The following is a 14974-nucleotide window of genomic DNA, read 5'->3' as shown; positions in this document are numbered from 1 at the left end:
TGTTGCAAGTTCAAGACCATCATGGGCTACAAAATGAGCGCAAGGCCAGCCTGAACTGCATTAGTGAGACTCTGTCTCAAAAAGACAAAAAAAAAAAAAAAAATGGCAGTGTTGATACTTTGTGAAAGGACATTCTTTGCTATGGGAGGATTTCCTGTGCACTGTAGGATGATTATCAGCAGCATCTTTGGCCTTTCCTTAATGGACACCAGTAAACATGCCAGTTGTGACTATATCTCCAGACATTTCCAAAGGACCTATGGGTGATAACATTGCCCCTATTTGAGAACCACTGTTAGAGACTGTGTCCTAAGAACTGGAAAGGAAAAGATCGGAACAACTTCAGAATTTCTTTTTCCACCAAACATTGTGGTTCATGTCTGTAATTTCAACATTCTGGGGAATTGAGGCAAGAGAATGACAAATTCAAACTTAGCCTAGGCAACCAGTAACCTAACATTCTGGGGAATTGAGGCAAGAGAATGACAAATTCAAACTTATCCTAGGCAACCAGTAACCTAAGACAGTGACTCAGAATTTAAAAATTAAAAATCAGAGACCCTTCAACACTTCAGCATAGACTCTTCTCCTAATATGGACCTGAACAGGACACTACGTGGAGCTTCAGGCCTTCAACTGGATCCTTCAGATCTCTAAAAATTTTTAAAAAGGCTATGAATATAGCTCAGTACAAAGGCCTTAGACTCAAGTCCCAGTATTGGGGCAGGGAGGAAATACATATTCCATTAAACCATGAGTATCTAGTTGGGTACTAAGAAAAAACAACATTAAGGTGTATAGTGCATTTAAAGCATGACAAAGAATAGGATGCAGGTGTGGAAATGTAATAAATTGACTTTCAGACTATAACTGAATTTTCAACATAAAGACAGATGTGGCTCACCAACTGAATAATGGTACTAAAGTGATCCCAAGTATTGGAACTTTTATTTTATTTTTTGGTACCAGGGATCAAACTCATGATCTTTTTTTAAAATTTTATTTAAAGACTAAACAAAACAGAAAATGGGTAGAAATAATACATATGTTCAAAGAAAAACAGTAAGAAATCACTAGTTGATGTTTACATACTGTCCTCTTACAAATAGTTGTTCAAGATACAAAAGTGGAACATATAAAGTGGGAATTCAAACAGCAAGACTGAAAACAGTTCTGTTCAACTATCCAACAAAAACTTAGTAATATGGTTACCAGTCCTATATACTTAAACATACATGCAGTTATCCATATCTTCATTTATGTTGAGATTAAACAAACTAAAGCAGGCTAAAGTCATTCTGAACAAACGATAATAGTATTGCTGGATTTCACATCATGACACTCAGCACTGGGTACTGGGTACCCACTCAGCACTGGGATCAGCACTGGGTACTGTAGTGTCTTTTTTAAAAATTTTATTTAAAGAAAGACTAAACAAACAGAAAATGGGTAGAAATAATACATACTTTCAAAGAAAAAAATAGAAACAGTAAGAAATCACTAGTTGATGATTATAGATTGTCCTCATAAATAGTCAAGATACTAAAGTGGAGCACATTAAGTGGGGATTCAAACAGTGAGACTGCAACCAGTTCTGTTCAACTATCCAACAAAAACTTAGAAATATGGTTATCAATCCTATACACTTAAACATACATGCAGTTATCCATATTTTCAATTATGTTGAGATTAAATAAACCCAAGCAGGCTAATATCACTCTGAACAAAGAATAATACTATCGCTGGGTTTCACATTATGACACTGCAGGATCAGCTCTGGGTACTTTAATGTCTCTTTTTCTTCAAAGTATTTGTTCATTTCATCATATAACATAAGATCAGTTCTCATAAACTGTTTATAGGTTCTACACATGCATGAGTCTTAACATGTATTTCTATCCTTTTTATATTAGAGGGACAAACAAAACAAAGCAAGACAAAACAACATAAACCTGGGGCTGGGGATTTAGCTCAGCAGCATAAGCACCTGCCTTGCAAGCAGGCGGTCGTGAGTTCGATCCCCAGTACCGATTAAAAAAAAACATAATCCTATAAACACATGAAACAAAAAAGACATGTAAGACCATTGTACAAGGAGTTCTACCATAGTGCCCTGTGTTGTCTCGTTATCTTCAATAGAATTGGCTATATCATCAGACATAGTATAATTGAATATATCAGTACATAACAGTATTAATAAAAATACAACTTTGTATATAGTATAAAACTTCAAAAACAGGCAGTAATCAAACCAGAATGTGTATTGTAGTGAGTTGTCATTTTCAGTGTAGTTGCCTATACTCTCAGACTTGATACTATCAATCATATCAGTTTTGAATAAAATCTGTTGATACCAAACAGCAATCAAACAAACCAGATTTAACTAAGATCAGTCATGATAAAACAGTATAAGTCATACAGTGCTCCAGATTAATAGGAAATTAAAGATGATTACTGTGCTATATCCTGATTTTTGGGGATAGCTGTCTGTGCCCTCAAATCTAATGCAAGTAGACAAACTGGGACAGTAAAATCTATCTAAGCAGAGTGGTGGGAGTAATGTGGGTTTTAAGTCCTGATACACTATTAACAATATCTTCTGCCATATTTTTTAAGACTCTCCCTCCCCTTTCACTTCCCCAGGGTACACTGCATTTTTGGGTCTGACCAAGACCCTTGGTTTTAAATTGGGGGGGGGGAACAACCTGCTATTCACCTAAGTGGTTCCAAACCTTCTCTCTCCTGGACTTGATCTCTAATTGTATTCCTTTACCCTTTTTTTTTTTTTTTTTTTTTTTTGTCTTTTTCCTTTTTATCGGTACCGGGGATCGAACTCACGACTGCCTGCTTGCAAGGCAGGCACTTATGCCACTGAGCTAAATCCCCAGCCCCTTCCTTTACCTATTAAAGCCTGTGTTTCCGACCTATCCACAAATACTGGTCTAGTTACCCCTATTAATCTCTGGTTCTCTGTCACATAGAGCATTGTTTTCTCATATTTGATTTTTAGTCCATGAACTCTTTTTCATGTTAATTATATTTCCTAAAAATAGCATCTCAGTGGACCCTAACTCCTGATGTATTCTACATGTGGTTCTTTTTTTTTTTTTAACTTAGTGTATCAAGGCCATCTATATTAGAGATTATAGCCAACACCCTCTGCCTCATTTCTGTTATGCTCTTTTTTTTTGCCATCAGTTGTCTGCTTGTCTTCTTCATTCTGCTTTCTGTTCGATTCATTGAGGCCTCTCTGTCACTGTTCCTGGAATCCTAATACTTTTCTCTCTCACTAGAATGCCCTGCAGTATTCTCTGTAGAGTTGGATTGGTGATCACGAATTTCCCAAGTTCTTCTTTGTCTTGGATTCTCCATTAATTTCTAGAGACAGATTTTCAGGGTATATCAATCTGGGCTGGAGGTTATTTTCTTTCAGCGCTTGAAATATTTTGCTCCAGGCTCTTCTTGACCTGATGGTTTGTGTTGAGAAGTCTGCCATGATTCTGATGGGCCTTCCTTTATAGGTTATCTGTTTCTTGTCTCTAACAGCTTTTAATATTCTGTTCTTATATTGAATTTCTGGGGTCTTGATTATTATATGCCTGGGTGTGGCTCTGTTTTGGTTGTAGGTGGCTGGAGTTCTGTATGCCTCATACATCTGCATATGATTTCCTTTTCCTATGTTTGGGAAGTTTTCTTTAATTATTTCTGTGAATAGCCTTTGTAGTTCCTTTGTTTGTATCCCTGCTTCTTTATTCACATTCTTTATTCTCAAGTTATAGATCCTCTTGTCATCTTCTAGCCTTTGTATTGTTACTGCTTGTTTCCTTGTTATTTTTAAAAAGTTTTTCCTTTCATAATCCCACATTGCAAACCTGTCCTCCAGTTTGGATAATCTATCCTTAGTTTCATTCAAGTAGTTTTGCCATCTTTCCATAGAGTTTTTAATTTCCTGGTAATCTTTTTGAATCTACTATATTTTCTATATTTTCTTTATATTCTTCATCAAATGGTTCTCTTCTTTGTTTGAGTTCCTCCATTCTTCCATCTGTGTCTTCTTGAGGGGTGCTTAGCATCTCTTTTATTATTCTTCTTATATCTTGCTTTACTTGGTTAAATATTTCCCTTTTGAACTCATCTATCAGGTCCCGAAGATATCTCTATATGTCTACTGGTGCTGTGTCTGATATTGCATGTTTGCTGTCCTCATTCTCCTTTGTATTCACCTGTCCTGGGTCAGTGTTCTCAGGGTTGGGACCTGGGAACTTTTTCTTGTTGCTTTGTCTTCTCATCTTTTTTGTTTCTTCTAGGAGGCCCCAGTTTCTTTCTTTGTTGGTTACAATTCTTCTGAAGCACACTGGCTAGGTGACCCTTCCCACTGCAGTGTGCTAGCGAGTTGCAAACAGGGTCAGCATATGCTGGCCCCTCCCCTCCAGATCAGTCAAGCTGCTGTGGCCTACACTGTATTACTGTGTGCCATCTCCCCTCCAGGTCAGTCAAACTTCTGAGGCTTCATAGTGTGCGCCACCACTGCCACCACTGCTGCCACCGCCACCACCACTGCCGTAGGGACTTGATTTCAGATAACCTATTGGGTCTCAGCCAGGTCGCATGACCCAGGCCAAGCTCACTCCACCAATCCTGTTCAGGAAGGGAACAACTGACTGAAGTCACTGCTGCCCCTTGTTCCTGCCAGTTCTGCCCAGTCCCAGAATGTCATCTGTTGGAGCCCCTTTCTCTGTGGAATGGTTTTATTTCCATCACTCACCACTCAATGCAGGTTCCCTGCTAGCTCAGCTCTCTGTTGGGCTCACCGACTCCCATGCTTAGTGCAAGTGCGTTTCCAGTAAGTCAAAGCAGTGGGATTTCAGATAGCTCAGTAAAGTGCCACTACTTGGATTCAGGTGCTACAGCCGGAGCACTAAACCTTCAGCTGTTCCAATAGCAGCACTGGGACTGTACGTTTGATTGGTTCTTCTCACCTTAGTTTCTTCTTGAGAGGAGAGAATTCATCTCCCTCTGTTCGGGACTCCCCACGCTGTATTATGTTGAATTCCAAGTTGACTATCTCAGGGAGCCTCTGTAGCCTGCTGTTATCTATCTGCCATCTTTGCTCACTCCAAACTCATGATCTTGCACTTGGCAGGCAGGTACTGTGCTGCTGAGCTACATTCCTCCACCCACTATTGGAACTTTAACATAAGTTCTACTTGGCTGCTTTGTACAGTGTAAAACGCATACAGAGAAAAGTATAAAGTTGTTTTTGGAAAGTGTATTTTAAAAATGATCTCAATGAAGAATTGATTTCTCCTGTAGCTTAGGTTTGCTAATTTATAAAAATAATGACCAAAGCTTAAGTTTCTCATAAAGTATTTCTTTCCCTTGCAAATGAACTGTAGCTTCCACATACATGATTTACTAGTATAGTATAAATTGATGGTTTTCTTTTAAAATTCATAAGCATTGTTGATATGGTATCTAAGAAAAACAGCCTTCTAGTATCAGCCATGGTTGATACATAAGTAGTACATAACTCATAATGAGTGCCCAGAAGGAAGGTGTCTTTTGGAAGGATGCTGCATGCAAGGCCTAGAGAGAAGTAGAAAAAGGATGGAAAGATTACACATGAGAGCCCCTATTCTGTTTCTGTAGGTTTATAGCCTTGATTATACAAGATAATGCAAAGGAATGAAGATTAGTTTCCAAAAACAGCTTTAACCCATAAGCATTGCTGTAATGAAATGGTGAGGGAAATAGTTTATTATTGTGGGGAAGCTTGAGCTAAGACAGACCTGGGGCTGGGGATTTAGCTCAGCGGCATAAGCGCCTGCCTTGCAAGCAGGCAGTCGTGAGTTCAATGCCTGGTACCGATAAAAACGAAAAAGACAAAAAACCAAAACAAAACAAAACAAAAAAAAAAAACTTCTCCAAGTAATAAATTATGCCAATTTAGGAGAACAGTCTTACCTCCATGATGACATGGTAGGAGTGAGATTCCTGCAGCTATGGTGTCTATTTACTGAATTAGTGCTAGAGCCAAGGTGTCTTTAGCTGTGGCCTTATCTTGCTTTTTGAGGTATCTCTGGTCTCACAGGCCACTATAGGCCCCAGCCAGACTAGGGTTCATAGAGGTTCACTTACTATCAATCAGCTCCCATCGCCAGGCAAGAGGCCTAGGCCTAGGACAGACTCACAGATAAACATAGAAAGCCAATTAGTTAATTTTAAATCCTGCTCAGAGCCACTTCATAGTGGTCTCCAACACCTAGCCCTAAAACAGACCTGGTTTTAAATTTCTGTTCTTCCACTTACTGGTGAGTGAACCTGGGCAAACATTTGGTAACCAGTTGGGTGATATCCTATATCCTTTTTAAAATTTCTTTTTTCACAACTGGAAATTGAATTCAGGGACTTCTCACTGAGTTACATCTCTAAACTTTTAATTTGGAGTGGGGCACTGGGGACTGAACTCAAGACCTCACGCTTGCCAGACAGGCACTTATGCCACTGAGCTAAATCCCCAGCAACTTTTAATTTTTACCTTAAAACAGAGTCTTGTTAAGTTTCTCAGGATGGCCTCAAACTTGCTATCTTCCTGTCTCAATCTCCCAGATATCTGGGATTACAAATATTTGTACCACAGTGTTTGGCTTTATTGTTTGTTCTTACTTTGGGAGTATATAATCAAGGTATTTGTCAGAACCCTTACATTGTGAATGACCATCTCTTACGTAAAGGGAAGTTGTTCTAGAATTTTCTCTGTGGGCTTTATAAAATTCATTCAACACACAATTCATTTATTGCAGTAGACTTTGTAATCTAACATCAGTATACTTCATATAAGAAAAACTTCCAAACAAGCACTGTGAGAGGTAATGGCTTTTCTTTGTTGGAAATACGCAGACCCACACAATTCTTGCAGCTGTCATTCTATATCTTTAGCCATGTATCAAGCACAATTTAGAAACAATCTTAAAAATTCTGACAGTTTTTCTGATGTTAGAGGTCTGGAACCACATGGTAGTAATTGAAGTTTTGGCCCTTTGTCTCTAAAGAGAATAAGTGATAGGTAATGACAAATGAAAATGTCCCATAGCTATAACAGAGCTTAATTTTTATTCCCAGACTAAAAGCCATTTATGATCATTTAAAATTTTTTTAATATTTTTTTTCCTGGTGCATGCCTGTGAGCTCAGCACTTGGGAAACTGAGGCAAGAGGATTGCAGGTTTGAAGACCAGCCTGGGTTATATAGTGAGACCCTGTCTCAAAAAACAAAAACCCAAAAACAATAAAAAATAAAACCTCTTGGGGCCAGAGATATAGCTTAGTGGCACAAGTACCTGCCTAGCAAACCAAGGTTCTGAGTTTGATTCCTGATACAAAACAAAACAAAAACAACATTTTAAATGAATTTTACCAGGTCATTGTAGCACATGTCTGCAATCCCATCTCTTGGGAGGCCAAGGCAGGAAGATTACCATGAGTTCAAGACCAACCTGGGATACCTAGTTGAAAGCCAGCTTGAACTACATGGCAAGACCCTATATCAAACCTACCCCCACAAAAAACTTTTTTTTTTAGATTCATGGCAAAATTGAAAGGAAAGTGTAGAGATTGCCCGTATGTCCTCTGTGCCCCTGTATGCATGGCTTCCCTCATTAACATCCCCAACCAAAGTGATGCATTTGTTATAACTTAAGAACTTACTTCATCAATTATCACTTAAAATACAGTATCCAGACTCCACCATGAGTTTCCATGGTTTAATAGTTAATTTCTTTTTAGTACTTAATAATGCTCCATTGTCAGCATGTATCATAGTTTATCTGTTTATCTGATGAGCATCCCATTGCCTCCATATTTGGGTAATTATAAATGAACCTTCCATAAATGTCCATGTGCAGGTTTTTGTATGGACATAAATCTTTATCCTTATAGGTACATACTAGAAAGTAAATTACCAGATCTTACAGCAAAGCAATTGCCTTATTTTTAGTTGTATACAAAACTGCCAAATTAGCTGGGTGTGGTAGTGCATACCTACAATCCTAGCACTCTCAGCAGCTAAGGTAGAAGGATCATAAGTTTGAGCCCAGTTTGGGCAATTTAGCAAGACCCTGTTTCAAAATAAAGAATAAAAAGGACTGGCATATAGCTAGGACAAAGGCCCCAGGTTCAGTCTCTAATACCAAAAACAAAACAAAACCCTGCCAATTGTCTTACAAAGTGGTTGTGCTGTTTTGCATTCCTACCAGCCATGAAGGAGAGTTCCTGTTACTCTAAATCCTTAGCAGCTGTTGATATCATCAGTGCTCTAGATTTTGTTCATTCTAATAAGGGTATAATAGTCATTTTTTTAAAGAGTATGACAGAACAAAGAAAATTGGTTTTGATTATTTTGCAATATAGAAATTTCATTCTGGCTAGGCATGGTGGCACATGCTTGTAATCCCAGCACTTGTGAGGTTGAGGCAAGAGGATGGCCGCAAGCTACGTGGAGAGTTCAAGGCTAGCCCAAACTATATAGCAAGACACTGTCTGAAAAAAAATTCCATTCTGAACAACTGACTCACTTTGTGTCTGGGTTTGCTACCTTAAGAAGACAACACCACAGTAAGTGTCCAATCCTGAAGTCTCTCAAAACAATAGTAGAGTTCAGTCCTTTAAATAAACCCTTTTGTTTTACTTTTTGTTTGTTTGGTATTTTTAGGAAAACCTCTTTGTTAGAGGGTAAATCTTGGTTCCCTTTTGTCCTGGTCATTAGGCTTTCGGCTAAAAAGATATTTAATATTTACTGCATACCAGCCTTAGGACATGGCACGTAACATCTTATTTCATTGTCATAATTTTCCTATAAAATACTTTATGTAGTCACTATTTATAAGTCCTCAAATGCTCAATTGGATTTTTTCCAACCTGTCTAGTATTTATATACCACCCTTTCTGTCACTGGGTGGGATTGAAAGAGGCCCACTCAAACAAGAGATAAGGACTTTGAATTACTAGGTTTAGGTTTTTTGTTGTTGTTGTTTTATTTTGTTCTTAATGAGACAGGGTACTGGTATGTAATTCAATTGGCCTTCAACTCACTAGATATCCCAGGATGACCTTGAATTCAAAACTATCCTCCTGCCTGCCTCAGCCTCCTGAGTGCTGGGATTACAAGCATATACCACCATTCCCGAATCCTTGGCTAGGTTCTTGACTCAGTATCACCAAAAAGTATTTCAGAATATGCAATGAGAAGCACATACAAGGTGAAATCAAAAAGTATACACTTAACTGGGCCTGGTGTTTCATGCTTATACTCTCACTTTGGGATCACAAGAATCTCAAGTTCAAGGCCAGCCTGGACAATTTAGCAATACTTTGTCTCAAAATAAAATATAAAAAGGACTGAGCATGTAGCTCAGTGGGAATGCCCTGGGCTCAAACCTCAATACTGCAAGACAGAAATACACACTCAAAAAAGAGCACAGGTTCTCGAGGGGTGAGGTGCAGAATATCTAAGATAAGGAGTGTTTGTGTGGTTTGGAGGTATCTTCAAGACAGGTGATCTGGGATGTTTATCTTTTGACTTACTTATCATCTAGTGTCTGTTTCTTTATTGTCAAGTTGTTGTTCAGAGGACTAAAGCAAAATCTGGCTTTATCAATAGGTGAAATGTAAACCATTTGTATGTGCTTGAAGTTTGGAGATATGGTAACCAGTTAATAATACTGTATCTCTGAAAATGGAAGTCTTTGGAATTTATATAACAGAAGAAAAACACAGACCAAATTTATATACTTGTTATATTTGTACTACCACTAGAGATTTAAGAGGAAAGAGCCTGGAAGAAAAACAAGCCTAATAATAATAATAAATTATAACCTTGAGTTAAGTTGATTATATTTCAAAGCTGCAGTTGTCTTTAAATTATAATTTCAAAGTTACAATTTCCATGTCTCCTTTTAACCTATCTTTATTTTCTCTACCTCACTTCCACCTCAAATAGTCCTATTTCTCGTTTCATGCTTAATGAATCCCAGCTTACCCTTCAGCCCTCATTCAGATGCTACTACTCTAAAGAGGCTTTCACAATCTCTTTAAGTATTATTCCCCGTACTCTTATAGTACATTGTATCACTAGAGCATAAGAAATTATGAAATTTGTGATTTAGCAATTAATTAGTGTCATTTCTGCTGAATTGTAAGTACCATAAATGTCATTTTTAATGTGAAGTATTATTCCACACATATAGGTGCTCAGTCATTGTATAAGATTCTGGCATGTAAGTACCATAATAAGAAGTTGAATGCTGATATAGTATAACTTCAAAACTTCTTTTTGGCAGAGGATATTGTTAATAGTGTATCAGGATTTAAAACCCACATCATTCAAACCACCCTGCTTAGATTATATTCTGTCCCAGTCTATCCACTTGTACTAGATCTGAAGGCACAGACAGCTATCTCAAAAATAGCAGGATATAGTATGGTAACCATCCTTAATCCCCTATTAACTTAATCTGAAGCCCTGTATAACTTATACTGTTTTACCATGACTGATCTTAGTTGAATCTGGTTTGTTAGATTGCTGTTTGGTATCAACGGATTTTATTCAAAACTGTATGACTGATAGTATCAAGTCTGAGAGTATAGGCAGCTACACCGAACACGACAAGATTCACTACGATACTCATTCTGGTTTGATTATTACCTACTTTTGAAGTTTTACACTATCTACAATGTTTTGTTCTTATTAATATTGTTATGTACTGCTATATTCAATTATACTAAGCCTGATGATCTAGCCAATTCTATTGAAGATAACAAGAGACAACACAGTAACCATTGTAGATTACCTTATACTGTGGTTTTATATGATTTTTTGTTTCATGTTTTTATAGGAATTCGTTTTGTTTTGTCTTGCTATGCTTTATTTTTCTCTCTAATACAGGATAGAAATACATGTAGAGGGGCTGGGGATTTAGCTCAGTGGCATAAGCGCCTGCCTTGCAAGCAGGCAGTTGTGAGTTCGATCCCCGGTACTGCTAAAAAGGAAAAAGAAAAAAAAAAAAAAAACCAAATACATGTAGAGACTCATGCATGTGTAGAACCTATAAACAGTTTATGAGAACTGATAATGCATGATGAAATGAACAACTGCTTTGAAGAAAAAAGTGCTGATCCCATAGTGCCATGATGTGAAATCCAGCAATACTATTATTCTTTGTTCAGAGTGATTTTAGCCTGCTTTAGTTTGTTTAATCTTAGCATAAATGAAGGTATAGACAACTGCATGTATGTTTAAGTGTATAGGATTGATAACCATATTACTAAGTTTTTGTTAGATAGTTGAACAGAACTGTTTGCAGTCTCACTGTTAGAATCCCTACTTGTATGCTTCACTTTTGTAACTTGAACAACTGTTTGTAAGAGGACAATATGTAATCATCAACTAGTGATTTCTTACTGTTTTTTTTTTCTTTGAAATTATGTATTATTACTGTCATTCCCTTGAACGGTTTTACTTTGTCTTGATATGTTTGATGCTACAGTATACGAAGTTATATTCAAAGATTTCAAGGAAAGAGACACTATGGTAATTACTTTTATGTCAAGATTATCTTGTGGTGAAACACTATTTTGCTTAAATGGTTATGTTTTGACCTGCGCTGTTTTGTTACGCCCTCTTTTATCTCAATCTCTTTGTTATTATTTACTTTTTTATTTTTATCCTTTTAATTAAGGGAAAAATAAATAAAAAATAGCAGAATATATTATAGTAACCCACTTTGATTTCCTATTAACTTGATTTGAAACCCTGTATTGCTCTCACCATCTTGTTTTGACTGATTTTTCTCTATTCTGTTTTGCTTGATTGTACCAAGTTCGAAAGTATAGACAACTGTGAAGACAATAAGATTCATTATGATGCCCATTCTGGTTGACTATTATCTTTTTTTGAAGACCTGTAATGTCTCCAATGTTTTGGTTTTATTGGTTTTGTTCTTTACTGTTTTGTTCAATTTTATTATAACTGATAATATAGGCAATTCTTTTTAAATAGCAAGAGGCATTATGGGAACCATTGTTGATCACCTTGTATTATGTTTTTACGTTATATGTTATGTCCATCCTTTTGATTTGACTGACTCTGTTCTGTTATGTCACATTTAGTTTTACTCTCTTCAAAAAAAAGTAATAAGAACTGTGGGATTAATAAAACCCAAAATGTGTAATTGTCATTGTACAAAAGAGGAAAAGAAAGTGCTCTAAAGGATATAACTGCATGTATATTTAAGTGTATAAGACAGATAACCATATTACTGAGTTTTGTTGGATCATTGAACAGAACTGTTTGCAGTCTCACTGTTTGAATGTCCACTTTATATGCTTTAATTTGTAACTTGAACAACTATTTCTAAGATAACAATATGTAATCTATTAACTAGTGATTTCCTACTGTTTATTTTTTCTGAAATCTGTATAACTTGTACCCTTTTTCTGCTTTTTTTCTTTTTCTCCTTAAATAAAATTTTAAAAAAAGAAAGTATGTATTATTTCTACCCTTTTTCTATTTTGTTTAGTCTTTCTTTAAATAAAATTTTTAAAAAACCTTCTTTTAAATCACACCATACACAGAACCTAACAGGAAGTATTTCTCAATCAAATTTATCCAGAAACTCTTAACTTGATTTCAGTTCTAAATTGGACATGTAAAAATAAAAGTTATTCATTAGCAATATGTACTGGCTATGGTGTGTTTCTGAGATAAGGAATTGAAAGTCTTCAACAAGTCTCCCTAGTTCCAAGTGTGTAAGCTCTTGAGAAAAGTCCCACATTTCTGAGCAAAGAAAGCTGGTTAGAAAAAAATCCCAGGACTACATGTCCAATTAGGAAAGTCTGTAAGAGGTGGGCCCATCTGTTAGTTTACCAGTGTTTCTAACTTCCTGGTTAGCTGAAACTACTTGTTTTGTGGAAGGACAAATCTCAGCATCAGGCCTTAAAATGAGGAGTTCCCAAACTTTTTAGGAGCAAACAGCATGCATCATCAGCACCTTACTGACAGACTTCTTGAGTCCAACATTACAAGTTGCTACTCAGAGGCCATGCAATATAGATGAACCAGACTCAGGATGAACTTTTCTCACTTTAATATTATATTCTTTTTTTTTTGTCTTTTTCCTTTTTATCGGTACCGGGGATCGAACTCACGACTGCCTGCTTGCAAGGCAGGCGCTTATGCCGCTGAGCTAAATTCCCAGCCCCAATATTACATTCTTTTAACGAATATTAGAAAAGTAACTCATCATTATGGTCTTGAGATGTGTACATTTTTCTACAAACACTTGTTGAATTTCCCTGACAGAAGATCTTGTACTTTTCCATGTCCATCCTGGAGTCAACTATGCTCCAGGAAATTCTGTTTTCCTTTAATGAAAGAATGATGTTTAGAAATTAAGACCTAGGTGCTTTCCTATGCGGATTCTCTCTCAACTTGTGTGAATTCTGACACCCCACTCTGACCTTTCTTTGCCCCCTATACCCCAAAAAGTCTTGGTTGACCTCACCTAATAACTTTTGGACCAAGTTGTTTGCAAACGAAAAGAGGAAAAACATAGAGCTAATTTTTAAAAGAGTTTCCTAGACATTTCCTAGTTGTACAAATAACACTTTTATAATTTGACCCTTTATCTTTTCATATACTTAGTATTTTTCTCTCAGATCATTTTTTATATTATTCATCATAAGCAATAATATCTGAAATCATAGATTTGATGAGTTACTTTTCTAATATTCGTTAAAAGAATATAATATTAAAGTGAGAAAAGTTCATCCATCTATTGCCTGATAATACCACAGGTCCATTTGCTACTCCTTGGGCAACACTTGTGTTTGTGGATTCCTGAGCTGCAGCCTCCTACACTTTTTGAATGGAACTTTACTGATGTATCCTTTCTTTCTCAGGCAGGAGCTACATTCCAGCATGCAGTGCAGTCTCTCAGTGAGGCCTGGTGTCCTCAGGATTCCAGCCTCCCTTATGAGACAGCTTTTCTGGCACTGTCAGTGAAACTTCTTAAGTGTGTGACCCATGTAGCTCCTGAAGTAGCGAGACAGGTGGCTGTCCCCATGGTGGGTATGATCAATGCCAAAGAGCCATCCGTGACTTCACCCAGAGCCAGGGAGGATGGGTATGTGTGTTGGGTCCCTGGCTTTGCCAGACATCTGGACTCTTGATATTAATACCAGAAACTCTAATTAGGACCCTTTTTGGAAGTAGAAGCCAAGCAGGAAAACAGGCATCCCTACTATGCAGGACTTTGTTGCCATGGAAGAGAGGAATAGACAGAAGCTTGCCCTGTGGGGGCTGGGCTCCAAAGTCATGCTACCTAAAATACTATTGTCCCTAAAGGTGTATTTCCTACACCTAAATATCTATAAAGTGTATTGGCAGTAGGGCTCTAGTCTCAGCCTTACTATACTTTGCTCCTTGGTAAATTGATGGGTCTTCATTCCTTAAAATCCTTAGGTGTGTGAGAGGAAGTTCAGAATCACTTTAATATTATCTAACAAAAAGCAGTTGGTCTCAACTGGTAGTGATAACTGGAGGAAGCATTCTAAACCAAGTTTCATTAAATGTTAGAACTTGTACTGTCGTGGGGTTCTCCATAGCTAGGATTGGCAGGAACTATAGTAAGAGCTATATTTTTTCTGAGAAAAATGCCTTTGACTGTAGGATTTTCTCTGTTTACCTAGGAAAATCTGCAGAGCTGAAGAAGTTGACTTATTTTTGACTGAGCTGCACTTCTTTGACTGATCAAATGATTGATTTTTGGCAATTAAAACAGAAAAATAAATTTAGAAAAACATTGTCTTCATTTAGTCAGAATGTACTTTGCTGACTAAGTTATTTCCTACTGATAAAGTTGGAAACAGTTTCCAGAACCCTACAGAGATTTTGTACTTTCTGTTTTCACATGAGTTTT

The 14974-nt window shown here is 37.0% G+C and overlaps 1 protein-coding gene across 1 annotated transcript; it reads left to right on the top strand.

The window, feature by feature from the left end:
• Nucleotides 1-12995: 12995 nt before the first annotated feature.
• Bcl2l15 (BCL2 like 15) lies at nt 12996-14762 on the top strand. The gene is given in 4 exon segments (XM_003479010.1): nt 12996-13121; nt 13956-14133; nt 14136-14179; nt 14745-14762. Coding segments are annotated over 4 exon segments (366 nt in total).
• The last annotated feature ends 212 nt before the right edge of the window (nt 14763-14974 follow it).

This window comes from Cavia porcellus, unplaced genomic scaffold (genome assembly GCF_034190915.1).
Source record: "Cavia porcellus strain 051 isolate PalLab524CR breed Dunkin Hartley unplaced genomic scaffold, mCavPor4.1 scaffold_1, whole genome shotgun sequence".
Taxonomy (NCBI): Eukaryota; Metazoa; Chordata; class Mammalia; order Rodentia; family Caviidae; genus Cavia; species Cavia porcellus.
The sequence above is the reverse complement of the archived record's forward strand: the minus strand, read 5'-3'. Positions and strand labels throughout refer to the sequence as shown.